The 18,807-nt window shown below is 40.7% G+C and overlaps 1 protein-coding gene across 7 annotated transcripts in view; it reads right to left on the bottom strand.

The window, feature by feature from the left end:
* Nucleotides 1-18,807, bottom strand: part of RTN4 (reticulon 4) — a 69,082-nt gene that overhangs the window by 25,379 nt on the left and 24,896 nt on the right. Inside the window, exon 1 of one of the 7 annotated variants that reach the window (XM_072987403.2) lies at nucleotides 4,647-5,050. The exons of the other annotated variants lie outside the window; for them this stretch is intronic. Coding sequence (XP_072843504.1) covers nucleotides 4,647-4,680 — 34 coding nt within the window. The 5' untranslated portion in view covers nucleotides 4,681-5,050. Of the gene's footprint in view, nucleotides 1-4,646; nucleotides 5,051-18,807 lie in introns of those variants that run through there. 7 annotated transcript variants of the gene reach the window in all.

Below are 18,807 nucleotides of genomic sequence, written 5' to 3'. Positions count from 1 at the left end.
TTAGGCATCCATTTTCGTCAGAAAAATTGCAGAGGGAAAGCTCAACTCCTGCATGCATCCCTACAGCAGCTCATTATGAGCATGCACATTGTTGTTTAGTCATTAAGTCATGTCCAACTCTCCGTGACCCCATGGACCAGACAAAGCACAACAGGCCCTCCTGTCTTCCACTGCCTCCTGGAGTTGGGTCAGATTCGTGTTGGTAGCTTCGATGACGCTGTCCAGCCATCTTATCCTCTGTCGTCCCCTTCTCCTCTTGCCTTCACACTTTCCCAACATTAGGGGCTTTTCCAGGGAGTCTTCTCTTCCCATGAGATGGCCAAAGTACTGGAGCCTCAGCTTCAGGTTCTGTTCTTCCAGTGAGCACTCAGGGTTGATTTACTTCAAAATGGATAGGTTTCTTCTCCTTGCTACTGGAAAAACCATAGCTTTGACTAAGCAGACTTTTGTCGGCAAGGTCTCTGCTTTTTAAGGTGCTGTCTAGGTTTGTCATCGCTTTCCTCCCAAGAAGCAAGCGTCTTTTAATTTCGTGGCTGCTGTCAGCATCTGCAGTGATCAGGGAACCCAAGAAGGTAAACTCTGTCATTGCCTCCATATCTTCTCCTTCAATTTGCCAAGAGGTGATGGGACCAGTGGCCATGATCTTCGTTTTCTTGATGTTGAGCTTCAGACCATTTTAGCACTCTTCTCTTTCACCCTAATTAAGAGGTTGTTTAATTCCTCCTCACTTTCTGCCATCAGAGTCGTATCATCTACATATCTGAGGTTGCTGATATTTCTTCTGGCAATCTTAATTCCGGCTTGGGATTCCTTCAGTCTGGCCTTTCGCATGATGTATTCTGCATATAAATTAAATAAGCAGGTGGACAATATACAGCCTTGTCGTATTCCTTTGCCAATTTGAACCAATCAATTGTTCCATATCCAGGTTTAACTGCTGCTTCCTGTCCCACATAGATTTCTCAGGAGATAGATAAGGTGGTCAGGCACTCCCATTTCTTTAAGGACTTGTCATAGTTTGCTGTGGTCCACACAAAGGCTTTTGTGTAGTCAATGAAGCAGAAGTAGATGTTTTTCTGGAACTCTCTGGCTTTCTCCATAATCCAGCGCAAGTTAGCAATTTGGTTCCAAGTTCCTCTGCCCCTTCGAAATCTAGCTTGTACTTCTGGGAGTTCTTGGTCCACATACTGCTGAAGCCTACCTTGGAGGACTTTGAACATAACCTTGCTAGCGTGTGAAATGAGTGCAACTCTACGGTAGTTGGAGCATTCTTTGGCACTGCCCTTCTTTGGGATTGGAACGTAGACTGATCTTTTCCAGTTCTCTAGCCACTGTTGAGTTTTCCAAACTTGCTGGCACACTGAATGCAGCACCTTAACAGCATCATCTCTTAAGATTTTAAATAGTTCAACTGGAATGCCATCACCTCCATTGGCCTTGTTGTTAGCCATGTTTTCTAAGGCCCACTTGACTTCACTCTCCAGGATGTCTGGCTCAAGGTCAGCAGCCACACTATCTGGGTTATCCAAGACATCCAGTTCGTTCTGGTATAGTTCTTCTGTGTATTCTTGCCACCTCTTCTTGATGTCTTCTGCTTCTGTGAGGTCCCTACCATTTTTGTCCTTTATCATGTCCATCTTTGCACAAAATGTTCCTTTATCATCTCCAATTTTCTTGAAAAGATCTCTGATTTTTCCCTTTCTATTATTTTTCTCTATTTCTTTGCACTGTTTATTTAGGAAGGCCCTCTTGTCTCTCCTTGCTATTCTTTGGAAGTCTGCATTCAATTTTCTGTAACTTTCCCTATCTCCCTTGCATTTAGCTTCCCTTCTCCTCTCTGCTATTTCTAAGGCCTCATTGGACAGCCGCTTTGCTTTCTTGCATTTCCTTTTCTTTGGGATGGTTTTTGTTGCTGTCTCCTGGACAATGTTATGAGCCTCTATCCAAAGTTCTTCAGGCACTGTGTCCACCACATCGAGTTCCTTAAATCTGTTCTTCACTTACACTGTGTATTCGTAAGGGATTTGGTTTAGATTATACCTGAGTGGCCCAGTGGTTTTTCCTACTCTCTTCAGGTTAAGCTTGAATTTTGCTATGAGAAGCTGATGATCAGAACCGCAGTCAGCTCCAGGTCTTGTTTTTGCTGACTGTATAGAGCTTCTCCATCTTTGGCTGCAGAGAACATAATCAATCTGATTTTGGTATTGCCCATCTGGCGATGTCCATGTGTAGTCGCCTCTTGTGTTGTTGGATGCACACAGGCAGCATTCATATAATTAACAACATTTCTAGGCTGAAACCTATAGGCCCCAAACCTTCTCATCCTCTTACAAGTGGGAAATCCTCTGCATGCATGCAAAAGGAAACATCCAGACTTATATGGAACACATCTCCTGATAGTCAAGAACAGGAAGCCCCTCTCTACACAGTATTCACATCACAGCTTACATGTGTCCCCACCTATCGCAAAAACCTAAACAAGTCAAAGAAAAAACAGCTGAGAATAAGGCACAGTGCCAACTCCTCATTAAAATGTGCGCTAGCTTCAAAAAGTGGCATCTCTGGCCTATGCTGGTGTGCTTGCTTTCTATTGATTCAGATCATAGTATTTCTGTACCTGTGCTGGTACCACAAAACACAGAAAAATACTTATCTCCTCCTCCAAGCAACAGTTTTAGCTTCAGGTCTAAAGGCATCCTGGTATGCTTAATGCAGCAGACTTTTTAGGGTTCCATGCCAGAACATCTTTCCCTGTCTACCTTTCTACCTTTCTTTCTACCTTTCTTTCTACCTTTCTTTCTACTTTTCTTTCTTTCTTTCTTTCTTTCTTTCTTTCAGGGGCGAGTTGAAGAACCCCTGAGTAGTTAAAAGACTGATTCCTATTGCCATCTTCTACATACAGCTAGTGAGTAAATCTCATTAATCCTCACGAGGCTTTCTTGAGAGGAAGTATGTTGAGAAGGATTGCAGCTTGTGTTTCAGCATTTTCATTAGGGCCTGCACTAATCCACGTTATGGACTTTGCCCCTTCTTTTCCCAGCACAGCTGAGGAAAGGCCAGGTTTATTTTTTTTTCCAAAGAAAGACAGGATACCTTTCCTTTTCAAACCACCAAAGGAATTTCTAAGGCCTTGTTTATTTTATATACAAAATGGCAGCTTGCAAAATTCAGCATGATACCAGAAATGTGGGAAGTACCCCTTTCCTCATTCCACACCAGTAAGAGACTTTTGTACAACAATCCCACGGCAGGCTCCTCCTGAAGTGGGTTATGCCAGCCTGCTGAACTCTTTAATCCTACTACTGCCGTTTGGACTAGTGGAGATCAGCACAATCCCCATGTGGCTTGTGGGTGTCATATGCCCTGGAGCTCAATGCCAAAGAACTCCCCCTTCATCTGAGAAGTCTTTAGCTCCTGCTTCACTCTTTCTGATGAAAACAAACATATTTGACTCGGTTAGCATGGAGCAATTCAATTCACTACCCAAAGCTGACTTTCTTACCAATGCTGGGATTTTATATTTCACCAAGACGGACACATTACTTTCACACTATTCAAGCATTACAGTGCTTACTACAAGTTTGGAACATTCAAACAGAAAAGCTAACTGCCATTTCAGAGCACACAACATTGAGCTATATGGACTGATAATTCGATTCATTAAGGCAATTTCATACCCATTCACATTTGTGAATGGTGAACATCCCGAGACACGGGAAAACGATGAGTAAAGCAAATTCGAAAATAATGCACCTATGAAGATTTCGCATGTTTTTGAAACACATGGTTATGAACTTTGGATTCGTCACTCCTGCACACCTAAGCCCTTTATTGCTTTGCAGATCAAAACCTCGAAAGAGAGCCGTTTTTTGTTCTGCCACTACAATCGGAATGAGGCATAGTCTTATAAATTCTCACACTTGCACAACAGAGAGGTTTAGAAAAACAGGGCTTTGGTAAGACAAAGGTCAGTGATTTAATCACAGTTATTTGTTCTGCTTTGCTTAAACAGGCAATGCTAGTTGCTAATGAAGCTCGACAGGCAGTTCTGTAAATCAAGGAGACCCTCCCCTAATAACAAACATGAGGATGACCCGCTAAAAATAGCCTGGCAGAAGGAAGGAGGAGACAGGCTGTGGAAACAGGAGAATGAACTGTATTTTCCAGATTTTACCTGTGTTTTGCAAAAGGAACTCTGCTGCATCCATAAAATAAAGCCCAGTTAGTCCAACAAATAATGTTACCTTAACAACAGCACTTAAAACAGAAACAACAAACAAGGCCACCGTCTTCTAGCCAGTACATCAGCTAAATTGAGGCTAGCTCTGACATTTGTACAGCCAGAGCATACCAAAGACAAGCTGTTCTGTATCGTCAGATGGCAAGGCTTAATCCACTAAAACATTTGCAGCGTCAAGCAGATTCTCCTTCCCCGCCCCAAACTCCCTCAACATTTCGATATTCTTCAGAGCTGACCTTCTAAAATAATTTTTCTTCTCTCCACACAGAGTTGCCCTTTGCTTGTCATGCCTTTTAAAAATCTTATTCCTCTATTAACATGCAATGGTTATAAGGCTGTCTGGTCAAAAGGGCAACCCACAGCAGCCTTAAAAACTTAAAAAGAATGACAGTAAAGCTGAAAATACCCTTATCCTTCCAATTGCTCGGCTGACTGTCCATCTCTCTTCGCAATGGATCTGCCCCTCCAGCTGGGATTATCAATTATGCATGCCAATGGAAAGGCTTCAGTGGGAGAAATAAAGCCTCTAAGAGATGAAACATCAGGCTTCCCCCAGTAGAGGTCTGCAGACTCTCGCCCGCCCGCTGCACAACTGCTGCAGGACTCAAGTCACCTGACCATCTTCTGGGTGTGGAGCAGACTGACGCAGTGCAATCTGTAACTAGGCTACCAATTCCTCAATTCAATCTGCTTACTGTGGCAACCGTTTGCTGCTGCTGCTGCTGCTACTGGTACCAAAACCCAGCGAGAGGGGGAGAGAGACTGAGGAAGAGACTGACACTGCAATACAGAATACACATACACACACACAGAGGCATAACTGCAAAAACACAGTCAGCTTTTTTTATACTATGTGCAGCCAACACTTCCAGGCTCACTCACGGATACACTTTCTATTATATGGCAAGAATGAAATAAAACTGAAATCCGTAACTGGATGAAAATTTAAACTGCCAAATGCATTTGCGCAGTCAATTTCTAGAAAAATGCTCAGAAAGGCATTAAGAAAAGTGGAAGATGTAACAGGAGGCAGATTGCTCTAGTCAAGGAAGCCACAATGATGGTTAGTTCATAAGACCTGGGCAAACCTGTTAATGATAGAATTGGGGGGGGGGGCGATGTCATTCATTCACCTTCATAGGTCAGAAGGAACTTGACAGCACATAACGAGGACAATGATAATGATAATGAGCATTAAAAAAGGAATTGAAAATAAAACAACCAACATTATATTGCCATGGTACAAAATGCTGGCAAGGCCACATGTGGAATACTGCGTACAGTTCTGGTTACCACACCTCAAAAAAGACATCATGGAACTGGAAAAGGTGCAGAAGAGAGTGACTAAAATGATGACTGGGCTGGGGCACCTCCCTTATGAGGAAAGGCTACAGCGTTTGGGGCTCTTTAGTCTATAGAATAGGGTGCCTGAGGGGGGGACAGGATTGAGACGTATAAAATTATGCAGGGGACAGATGAAAGGGATAGAGGGAACCTCTTTTCTCTCTCATGCAATACCAGAACCAAGGGACATCCACTCCAATTGAGTGTTGGTAGAGTGAGAAGAGACAAAAGAAAGTATTTCTTGACCCAGTGTGTTGTTAGTTTGTGGAACTCCTTGCCACAGGATGTGGTGATGGCATCTGCCCTAGATGCCTTTAAAAGAGGATTGGACAGATTCCTGGAGGGAAAATCCATCGCAGTTGCAAGCCATGATGGGGATGTATAATCTCCAGGCTTAGAAGGAAAGGACCTCCAAATGCCAGATGCAGGGGAGGGGGATCAGGAGATAGGGATCTCATTGTCTCATGTGCTCCGAGAGGCATCTGGTGGGACCACTGTGAGATACAGGAAGCTGGACTAGATGGGCCCTTGGCCTGATCCAGCAGGGCCCTTCTTATGTTCTAATGTATTTCACGATATGAATTGTTTCCTGTATGTTTTATATCAATGATCCTGAAAGACAGGCCCCATATCATAGGTGGGGAAATTGGGGGGGGGAGAGAGACTGAAAAACAGAGAAACAGTTTGTCATGGCTATTTATGGGTGAAATATGAGCAGGTGACTTGTCAGCTCACTACTTTCTCCAAAAGTATCATATACCCATTTCTCATTCTCTTCTCCAGGTTTTTAAAAATTATCCAGCAACGGATGGCAAATGCTTACTCAAAGGTTCTGAACTTCGGCTCTTATATCCTTGGCCAACCTTCCTTTTTAAAAAGGGACAGTAGACACACTAGTGGTTGTGATGGTAGTGGTGCTGCTACTGAAAAGCACATACTACAACTTGGCCTGTCAGCACCTAACTCTCTTTAGAAAGATCTGAAGCTTAATGCCAAGATCAGATCTACGTTTGCAACAGTACTGTACTTCCAAAAGAAACCAAACAGCTCTATGAAGAACTATTAAATCACGCTATCATTTTCTGCATCAAGGCACATAGGCTGGGTAGATGACCAAAGCTATGCCAGCAGTGGGACAGCTAGCTGAGCCAGTGCTGCATCACAGTGCATGGCACTGCACCAGTGCTGCAGGCAGGTGCCCAAGTGGAGGGCAATGATTTGGAGTACAAGTGTCTAGTCCTCCTCGCTGCAGGGGGGATAAAAGGGTGAAGCCTGGAAGTGTGACAAATGACAAGATTCTGCCTTCATATAGGATAACAAAAATACCGCTTTTGTACTTTACAAAATTGGGCTGACTCAGATTTGCATCTGCTACCTAAGAAGGGCAATCAAGGAGCCAGGTAGGGTATAGCAACCCAACTGTCTGGCTACTGGGGCACCCCATCTATCCCTCCTTTGGGGATTTGTCTGCCTGCATCCTTCCAAAACCCTATCCCCAAAGATTTGCCAGGATTGTAAATTCTGCACTCTATACAAATGTTGAAACTTTTGTGTGGTGCTTATGCAGAATCATGCTTTTTACCAGTAGCCAAGATTTAAATTAACAAGATAGCTGTGGAATTTTTAATTTGCCCAAAATTGGGGCTGTGATTTCCTATTACAGGGGAATACCAAGCATTGCATTTATGTCCAAATAAAAATGGTTTGTGGTATCCTCCTGGCAGGAAGACACATATATCAGAAATTATTCCAACCTAAAAGGCAGCACAGAAGAAAAATCAAGATATTTCATATGCTTCAATCATTTGAGCAGTTTGAAAAATAAATTAGCATTAACACTAGCACAGACATTCCCAATGGGGATTTGACCATTAAGATTACCTAGTAAAAACAGTAAATAAATATTTTGTGGGACAAAGCTAGCTTTCTTGACACTCCTCCACCAATGCCTGTTAAGGAGGGTTTTTTTTTTCCTCTTGAGAATCTCAGTACCCTAAAAAACCCAAACGCTGGCAATACAACTTTGAGTTCAGCATCATTTGTGCTTTCACAAAGATCGCTGCCATGAGATACCCAAAGTCTCAGTTTTGGGAGAAACGTGGGATGTAAATCAAATATATATGTTAATAATTTTTGTCTGATGGCTACTCAAATAAATTTATTGTCATTGTAAGCATATACATAGTATACCCATTCAATGAAATTCACATGAGTATATACAAAGTATACTCATACAATAAAATTCACATGAAATTCATGAGTATATATTCACATATGCTGAGCTAGGAAGTAATATCAAGTTTGCCTTGTGCTTCTGCACAAAACCTTAACCCAAATTCAAGCTTTATATCTGTTTATCCTATTTGCAGAATTTGACAGGAGCAGGAAGAGTTAAAATAAAGAACATTAAATACAAACATGTTGAAGAATACTTTTGACTATAAATACAGCCATGGTACAAAACCAATAGTTCCTATTATTATTATTTTAGATCCTGGATTAAATTCCTGGGTCTAATTCCTCTGATTTCTGAATCTTTGGAGATCTGTTACACTTCTTCTGCAAAAATGTAGCCTAATCTTGCAATGGAAAACAAGAAGTCATCTGGTACAAATCCAGAAGATGAGATGAAAAACACAGGCCCACTGTAGTAGAACTAATCACATGATAGTCATGTCCAACAAAAATAGGATGTCTAGGTCAAACATATATGCTCTGAATTTGGATGTGCTGGGAAGATGAAATGCAATCTTCCCTTACACATGCAAATTCCAGTTTTCAGCATAGAGCAGTATGTAAAGTGCGGTGTTAAAAATGACTAAGCTTGAGCTACTGGGCTGGGCATGTCAGAAGACAAGACAGAAAAGACAACACTGCTGGGAAAAGTTGAAAGTAGCAGGAAAAGAGGAACACCAAACATAAGACAGATTTACCCAATAAGGGAAGCCATGTACTTAAGTTTGCAAGATCTCAGCAGGACTGTTAACAACAGAGATCATGGATTTGTAGGGTCACCATAAATCAGACATGGCTTGACAGCATGTAACAACAACAAAATGTAGAACTGCCTCCATGAGAAAAAAGAAGTTGAACACTCAGTATAACAGTCACAAGACAAGTTTGCAGGGTGACCACAACGTAAGACCTACTCCGGCAGCCATATGAATCAATTAAAGCAAAATTAACACAGAGCCTTTGATAAAGCAATTTGGTTCTCACACAATCCTGCTCAAGAGAGCTTCTGAAAAGGTGCCTGCAACACAAACTGTAATGGGACTTCTTTGTGTAGGAAGTTAACAGTTAGCAGAATGTCTGCCATTAACCAAAAGTAACTCACAGATACTCCTTTAAGAATGGAGTAAAGGATGAAACCAGTTATGACCAGATAACTACTTTTCTGAAACAGGTTCTCCACGCTGGTTGTTATGGCCAACATCCTTATTGCTACATATCTGTGAAGCGTCTCAGTCATCCAGATGAGGTTATCTGGAAGTTGAGTCATGGCAACTAGACTTCTTTCTTATTAGGCTGAATCATTTCACTACTCATCCAAGTATGGCAATTTCTTTAGTCTGAGGAGAGTTGGCAGGATATCCCTGATAGGCTCATTAGGCTCCCAGTCCTTGGTCCTTCTCACGGGCCCATTCAGACCAGGGGGAAGTGAAACCAACATATGGAGCATATATCAGGAAATATATCTAGAATTGTCTTCTTTCTCTACCCCACAGCCATTCAGTGCCAAAAACCTGTTTTCCTGGCCTTTCAAGGCAAGTTTGCAGGGAGCCTTAGGGGAATTGTCCCTTTCTAGGATCTGCTGAGAGAAGCAATCTATTGATGGACTGACCCTGCTGGACCCACTCCATGAAACTTAGAACACCTTCTGTAGAGGAGCATGTTCCCTCAGAGATAATCCGTCAAGGAACATATGTTGAGAGAAGTGGGTAGGCCAAAACCAGAAGAATGTGAGCCAGTTCACACTCTGGGACACTGATTTCTTTTTCGCTCCTAAATCATCAGACGGTGGAGGAAGAGACAAACTGCTACTGCAGGGGCCTAAATTATTTACCTGCAGAAGGTTTTTGAAATTAGACCAACAGCTGCATATAATTATCCAAGAGCCAAATCTGGGTCTAAAGTGACAGATCGCTCACCCCTAGATAATCAACAAAGTGAATCTCAAAATCTTTTCACTTAGTTACTTACGCTCTATACACTAGCCTTTCCTTATCACACTTATACTATCTCTGGTTACACATCAATCAGCCGCCCAAATGTAGAGGAGAAAGAAAATAAGCAGGCAACCTAGAGGTCAATAAAGAAAGAACAAACCGTAATTGTCGAGTATTATCGGATAAACAAAGCAGTCGAAAGAATAGGCACATAAACAAAACCTATTTGGGTACAAAAACCTTGTCCTACAGAGGTTTTCAGAACATCATATTTAGCTAAGAAGAGAGTAATCATCCAGGGTCTATATATTTACTCATAATTTGCAAAACTTCATTTCATGGCTAGGAAATCATCACCATCATCATATACGTGCAGAGCTGTAAGGGACCCTATAATATATAAAAGCCGCCTAGAGTGGTCTTTTAGGCCAGATGGGCGGGGTATAAATCAAATCAAATCAAATCAAATCAAATCAAATCAAACAAACAAACAAACAAACAAACAAACAAACAATAAATAAATAAGAATCATTACATTTTTTAATTACTAACATAATCCTGAATATTGCCTATTATAATATTGCCTATTTTTAATGTTTTTAAAGTTTTAATATTGTTGTATAACATTACATTTGTGGCTTGAGAACAGCAAGTTCTTTCAGCTCAGGAAAACAACTTTTCAAATTATGCTGTTAGGTTCCTAGTTTAGTAAATCTTTAACTGCTGGTAAACCAACCATAAGTATTTCCACTGAAACAAAAGGAAGCCGTGCATTCAGTACAAAATACAAATGCAAGAGTAGACAATACCTTTATCCAGAAATAAATGTTATCCTTAGATAAAGGTAAGCCATCTTTAGATAAAGGAAAGCATTTTACAACCTTGTATTCTGCAAGCATAAAATGGAGTTAAGGAAATGATTTTCCAAGTTATGAACAGTAGGTGGCACCAGATCTCCACTATAGTTCTGGCTAATGGTTCTCAGGAGACTGAACTGCATCCAGGAAGTCGTGGTGTATATATTTGATAAAAGAGAACCTTTGGTAGGACCAGAATTTATAATGTGCCACGTTAGCCTGAGGATTCATTTTAAAGTTTAGGCCAAATGTAAGTGGCACAGATATTGTGAGGACTGGAAAGTCAGTAAACTTGTGAATGTATCTGTAAAGCTGCAATGAGGCTACAGAAAGGGTTGCTACAACTTAACTGGAATCTACTACCTAATTAAAGAAGCTAAGTATCTTTCCCAGAATGCCATAGAAAATAAATGTCAGATGTCAATTTCAGATTTCTGGATGAATTATTTAAAGATAGACAGACAGTCCTTCCCTCTATAAAGATTTCAAAGTGGACTATGATATAATATAAATTATTTGGAAATCAATTAAAATTCAATCAGCATAAACCCAAAACAGAAGATCACCCATTTAATGAACTCTCAATCCACCACAGCTGAAAAACATGCCTAGGCAGTTGCAAGCACATGGTCTGAAATGCCTGTGACACAGCAAATTTGCTGAAGCTGATTCTAAGGAGGTCTGAGTTAGTTCCTAGAAGGGACTACGAACTTATGCCACTGAGTGTCATGGAAGAGAAAAAAGCATGAACAGGAAGATTTCTGATAAGAGAGAAATCTTCACAGTTATGCAGCCAAAAAAAAAAAATGGATATAACGTTTTATATACTTCTTTGTTCCCTAAAGAACTCTGAGCTATACACTTTGAAAGCAATTTAACACACTATGGCCAAAATCCTATTGCACAACTCTGCCTGAACAAAAGAAATGTCATCAATCAATGACAGATTGCTGCTTATTAAAGACTCTTTTTCAATTTTCAGTAAGCGCGGCTTGCATGCAATGAGACAGAGGTGTGTTACCACAAAATTGGGGGGAAAAGTCTTTAATCAGCAGCAATTTGCAGCTGATTATGACATCATCCCCATTATGCAGTAAGCATCTCTCCAACAGGATTTCAGCCACATTAATTGAGCTTCCATTAAAATTGTCAGTTATTTGGCATAAATAGGGGAAGTGGTCCACTGGGTATCCCCAGAGCAATCATAGGTTGACAATGGAGTACTTATTTATAGTAAAAGTTAAGACAGAATTGTAACTCAATAAATTTAAACTTCTAGGAACATGCTATAATCAAGAGTCATTTGAACAGAAGTTAAAATCTACAAGGAAAAGAACCCGAAGCCTTCAATTTGATGATTTAAGGTTTGAGAAAACTGCTTTCTGCACTACAATTCCCAGAAATTCCCAGTCAGCACAGCCAGTGGTCATGTGAGCTGGGGGGTTCTGGGAGATGTAGTATAGAAACAGGATCATTTCCAAGCTCTGAATTTAAGCAGGGGAAGATGACTCAACAAAAAACAAAAGGCAGGAAGAACTGATTATTCATTCCACTTATGTCTAGGTCTGAATGCTGGTAAAAGATTAGTACAATAATCTTCTGTTTGTTAGGCAGAGGCCCATTCAACTTGGGAGGATCTATGAGAAGCATAACAGATAAAGGGCTCTTATAAAATGGGGCATAATTTGTGAAATTCCCTTTGTTAGAAAGATTTAAATTATACATGAACAACACTACAGACGTACTGCATGAACTCACTAGGATAATTCAATCTACAAAAGAACTCCAAATTTATTAAGACTGCCAGCTTACCATACTGTAGCAAGAATGGAATGTTTTAAGGCATTCTCAAATAGAATGAAACAATGCTAATGAACAACATTAGCTAAAATCTATGTCATTTTAAACCCTTGGTATGCATTATGAGCCACCCAATTCCTCAGACTTTTAGAGTCCGAAATGTATTTCTGCTTCAGCCCTGTCTGCAAATGCTTTTATCAGTCAGAGGCAAAAATCCATAGCTTTTTTTAAAAAACCTGGTACATATCAAGTTGTGTATGGCAGCGGTTGCCAATCTGAGGAAGGTGGAGAGCCCCCGCACGGGTGCATGCACACTCTCAGGTGCATACACGAAGTGGTGAGGGAGCCAGCACCAGCGTGAGCGCTCTCCCACCCCTTCGCACATGTGCAGGGGCGCCTGCACGCTCGCCTGCCCACCCCTTCGTGTGGGCACTCGGGCACGGACTGGCACCAGGCCATGGACCGAGGGTTGACAACCTCTGGTGTATGGGATATACATGTTGCAGCAATCTGATACCACATGTGCAGAAATCCTCTTGCATCACTATGAGGGTTTAAATGGCAATGACATCATCAGCCTGCATCATTAAACCTTTATTTAATTTAAAACTTCTGAACCCCTCCCCCATTCTGAGTCTCCCCAGGGACCCCCTTTGACCTAGGGAAGCCTTTGAGACCCTCAGGATGAAGGAATAATCTTAAATTAAAGATTATCATTTCTGGCTGAATTATTGCCTTATGTAGTTACACTACCAGGATTCCAGCCGTGGAGGTCCGTAATATCTAACTAAAAATGCATGCAATGAAGTCTGGGGCACAAAACATCCACAGCTTATTTTAAACACGTAGCAGCATTTTCTATGGAGTAAAAGGTATAAACCACCTTTACAAAAGCAATGCTCCTAATGCATATATTAATGCTTTTCTCCCAATAACCTACTTGACACTCCTTTAAATATTAATTAAGCAGGGTCTAAATTATACATTAGGACTGAAATGAATTGGACTGGCTGACATTTTTGGTGTGAGGAAGTAAAACACAGCTGACTGCCATTTTCAAACTAGAAATTACTGTACTGTGAAGACTAGCAGTCTCTCTTTTTCTTTCTTTCTGAAAAGGTCAGAAAGACAATTAAGCCCTGCATGAAGGCAAAGTATCAACTGCTGGGTAAAATATTTGATTACAATTGTAGTCAATTAATCTGCTGGATTATTAATTGATTTGAGAAAATTTACTGCCACAAGCTGGATGATAGGCTCCCATATAATTAGTTTTAGGGTGGAGGGAGGATGTTATTAGACAAATTTATAGACTTACTGATAACTATCAAACAGGGTGGATGTGGTTTAAATAAAACATTACGTGATGATTTAAATAAAAATGTGTTTATTTAAATCATTATTTAAATCAATATAATTTTTAAAAATCATTAATTTTCCACCCTGCTATCAACTATGAAACTCAAAATGGAACCTCTAAGGTGGCATTCCAAATGATTCACTGCCCCCCATCACTGTTAACAGCTGACTGTTAACATTGTCATTGGCAATAGCCATGCTTGCAGGGGTTCATGTTACAGTAAAAACCTTACCTCCATCACAGCCTACTCTACATAGCTTTAGCACCCTGAAGGCATTGATCTTCTAGTTAATTATAGGATCTACAGTATACAAGTTTGGGTCTGATTATTAGTTGAATGGGAAAATCACTAAGGAATAGTGGGGACTGCCAAACAGGGCTAGAAAAGAATCCTGTCTGTAATCTTGTAGAGCTGCTACCGGCCTAAGTTGGCAACACTGATCTAAACTGGAAAAATTAGTCTGACTCAACATAAGATAGTTTACTGTGCTCAGCATAAGATATTTATTTATTTATTTATTTATTTATTTATTTATTTATTTATTTATTTATTCATTCATTCATTCATTCATTCATTCATTCATTCATTCATTCATTCCGCCTATCTGGTCTTTTGACCACTCTAGATAGTTACCTATGACTCAACATAAGGTAGTTTAATGCCCAGAGAGGGAAGCTATGTTAGTCTGCTGCAGAAACAAGGAGCTTTTTGGCACTTGGACAGGAACATGCTTTGTCGGGCAGAAGATTTAATGGAATGTAGCCCACTTCTTGAGATGCATTCAACTTCATTATTATAATCAGATTTAAAGTAAAACTATATTCTCTAATTAGTTGCAGCTTTTCAGAATCTAAGGCAACGGAAATATCATCTGCTAGGAAATCTTTTTTTCACTATTGGGAATCCCGGCAATTGAATCTGGATGCAATCCACAGTAACTCCCGTGTGAGTGGGTGAGTGTGGACACTCAGGAAGGGTCTTATGCCATGCCTCACTGGCCCTCCATGGCATGGTTGGATCCCTTTTCCTGGGAATGAACTCTCCCCTGGAGCCAAGAAACTGGGGCGATCCTAATGGGTGGTTGAACAAGACAAGCATTAAAAAATTGATCAAGGAAGTATCTCACCAAGAAAATAAAAGGAAAGGCAGAGGAAGAACTGGTGGCAGTTGAAGGGAAGTAGGAAGATGAGGGCAAGTCTAAAGACTGTGTGAATGCCCCAGAGTGGATCAGGGAAGAGCTGGACCCCGCAGTGTATATTGGCTTTGCAGTACGAAGATGCCAATCAAACTTTCTACCACCCCCAGATTTATTTAAATTTGAAGGGTGCAAAGAAGAGTATTTGGTTTGGATCTGGGATTGAACTGCAACTCACTCACCCCCACCCCCACCACCTAGTCTTTCCCAAAACTGTGAACTGATTATATGACAAGTACTAAAATGCCACAGGAGTGGTGCATTTTTGCATTGTTATGTTTATAACTACTAATGTAATCAAAATATGCAAAGCAGTACCACATGGTACAAGGGAAAGCTAGACCGTCAAATACAGCCATTGTATTTTGTACCCCTGATGCAGCTTAACTGATGTTATTTGCTAGGCCTTAATTCTTTCTAATAAGCTATTTAATATACTTATTAGGTGTGACATATTTATGTTTTCTCTCAACCGATTATAGTTTAAAGAAGTTTAGTCTATGGGTAATAGAGTAACAGAGTAATAATAGTGGTTATAACTCACTATCTTATTCAAGGAGATTCTGGGAAAATCAGTAGTCTTAACACATTTGGTACTTGATGGAAAAGTTACTACTGTAGTACTTTTGTAATAAAGAGTAACAGAAGCTACATGGGGAGAACTTTAAAATTTTTATTAAAATCTGCAGTGTTTTGTCTAACTTCAGGATAAAACATGACACATTCAGAACATTATCAGTGAAAACAAAATAAAAATATAAAGTTAAAAAAAGACCAACTTCTATATTTTTTAATGTTTCTTTAGCCTCTTGTGTCTGATGAATTTTTGAATGGTCGAATAGACCAGATGGGCGGGGGTATGTATGTATGTATGTATGTATGTATGTATGTATGTATGTATGTATGTATGTATGTATGTATGTATGTATGTATAAATAAATAAATAAATAAATAAATAAATAAATAGGATTTGTCCATGAAAGCTCATATTAAAAAATATATAAAAGTTAGTCTTTAAGGTGCCACCATGTTTTTGTCTTTTTTTTTACTTTTTATTTTGTCTCCACCTATAAGGCTTGCACAGACTAATATGCCTATCCCTTCTACAACTATGTTTAAACAATGGCAGACAGATACAAAACACGGGTCTGAATTTAACTGCTAGTCACAGCTACGGCTGACCCACAGCAGCGACTGCTGAATGGTGATGAGCTACTTACGTAAATCCCACTGATTCAGTGGGTCTACTTGAATTGGCTGAATCACCAGCTGAATTTAGTCCATGGTGTTGCATTCTTTGCTAAAGCCATTCCTGGATGCTATTTGCAGACTGCATGAAGCATCATCATACCAACTGAAGATTAACCTGATTCTTAAACCTCACACAGGCAACTACAGATATCAGATGCTGAAAGGATAATCATGGTGGGCACATCCCATATCCAAGGCTACAGAATGACTCTCTTCTGTGACAGAAGTACTTTTCCACTGAGTCAGAGGTTTTACACATAATTCACTGGGATCTTACAACAAGAGCCACAGTGTTTTGCAGTGGAAAGTCACACACAACTGGAATGTGGCAAACAATTCAATGAGATCAGAATTAGAGGTGGAAGACCTTGTTTAACAGGACTAGCAATTGGGGAGGAAATCCTGCTCAAACCAGATTCTCCCAGGAGTCTGGCCTGCAGAAAGCCATGCCTCAAAACTACCCAAGTGTTAGTTTAGCACAGTTTCTGGAAACTTTGTTTGATGATACTTTTGCAAACCTCCATAGCATCAACTCCTGATTCATCCTACTTCTTTAAAAACAGCATTTTCTCTCACAGTCACATGAGGGTGCAGCAAAATAACATAAAATTCATTTGTCATGCTTCCCCTTCCCCCTCGTTTAAAGTTCTACAGTACTTCTGTGAGAAATGTGACCATAGTCATTTCATTTATCTATTAAGGAGAAAAATCACAAAAGAACCCCCTTGAAATTAAACATTTGTGCAATGCAGGAATGGAAAACTCCAAAATCATGGTGGCACCAAGCGAGGGAACAAGAACACAATGTATGAAAAGCTATAGACCCTGCTATATAGCTGGACCTCCTGCACATCAGTGTTCCCAGGGTCACATATTGTCATCTGCCCTGTAGGAAATGATCTGAAAGCTTGTTATATGTTGGGGGGGGGGGGGTTGGAATGTATTTTGGTGTTACTTCATGCAAGAAGTGACTGAAGTAGAGTTTACGTCGAAAGAGAGCTCCATGCAGGAATTCCAGTGAAAGGCCAAGACACAAAGGCCAGCAATAGCAATGGGCAGAGTTCTTTCTAAGGAGCAGAACATCTGAGCTCAAAGTGTTGAAGCAAAGATAAGGGAGAGCATTCAATTTAGCTCATGTTGTGTGAGGAACAGTTGTGTGAAAAACAGTATTAGTAAAACAGAAGAGGAATCTAAATATGGACATTAAGCATTACAAAATTTGAGCAACCAATTTAAGTGAATGATTTTAACAGCAGAATTCTAGAAAGAATGCAACACAGAAGTCAACAATACTATACACTTTTGTAAAAACATGGAAGACAGCGAGGTTTTCTTAGCCTACAGCAAGGCTACTTTGAATCTACACAGAAGAAATTTTATTCTTATTTAGTACATTTAGGTTGTATTGGCCAGCCCCTATCTTATAAGAACTACTAGCTCTCTGATGCAGAAGCTGCTTCTTTTATTGTTGCAAAACAGGTTACTACCTTCCCTCCATGATTTTGCACATATGTGTGTGTGCACATGAGAAGTGTCAGAGAAAAAAAAAGATTTCTGTGACAAAGCTCAGAATACAGGAGTGCAAGGCAATTGGAAAATGCAAAATAAATTAAGCCAATAAACCTGATTGATTGATTGATTGATTGATTGATTGATTCTTTCTTTCTTTCTTTCTTTCTTTCAATTTGTATCCCACTCCCATTAGTGTCACAGCACTACTCTGGGTGGGTTACAACTCGTAAAATAGAAAACAAAAATGAAAATAGAAATATTAAAACATTAACAAAAACCCTAAAAAAACTAGATGGCACCAACTAATCTCAGATGAAGGAAAAGATGGGAGGGAAGAAGAGGAAGGGAAAGAAAAAAAGAGGAGGAAGTGGTCAGCTGAAATCGGTGTGGAAAGCCTCCCTGGAAAGCAATGTCTTAATTGCTTTCTAAATGTCCACAGGGAAGGGGCTAGGCAGAGCTCCTCCGGAAGCTGGTTCCATAAAGTTGGAGCCACTACGAAGAAGGTCCTACCTCATGTAGAGGATTTATGGGCTTCCCTCGGGGTGGCCACCCAGGGGAGCCTCGACCAGGATGACCTTGTGGGTCGGGCAGACACTAAGAACAGACGCTCTGACAAGTAACATGGGCCCAAACGGTGGAGGGTTTTGTATCTGAATGTCAAAACCTTGAACCTGATCCAAGATACTACAGGCAACCAGTGGAGGTGAGCCAGAACTGATGTGGTCAAATTTACTTGCACCAACCACCAGTCTGGCTCCCCCATTCTGGACCCACTGAAGTCTCCGGATCAGGTTCAAGAGGAGGCCCACTTAGAGGGCACTGCAGTAGTTGATCTGGGAGATTACCAGGGCCTGCACCAAAGTTCTGAGGGAGTCCTCGTCTAGGTAGGGACGAAGTTGGGCAATTAGCCTAAGCTGGTTGAAGGCTGATCTGGACACAGCTGCAATCTGGGACTCCCAAGAGAGAGCCGGGCCCAGAAGAACGCCCAAATTACACACTTTGTCCCTAAAATGGAGGGGAGTACCATCCAGCCTAGGGACTATCCCCCCCTAACCGATCAGAGCCCCCCCCCCGGGAG

This window comes from Pogona vitticeps, chromosome 1 (genome assembly GCF_051106095.1).
Source record: "Pogona vitticeps strain Pit_001003342236 chromosome 1, PviZW2.1, whole genome shotgun sequence".
NCBI lineage: Eukaryota > Metazoa > Chordata > Lepidosauria > Squamata > Agamidae > Pogona > Pogona vitticeps.
Note: the sequence above shows the minus strand (reverse complement) of the source record. Positions and strands in the feature narration are given on the sequence as shown.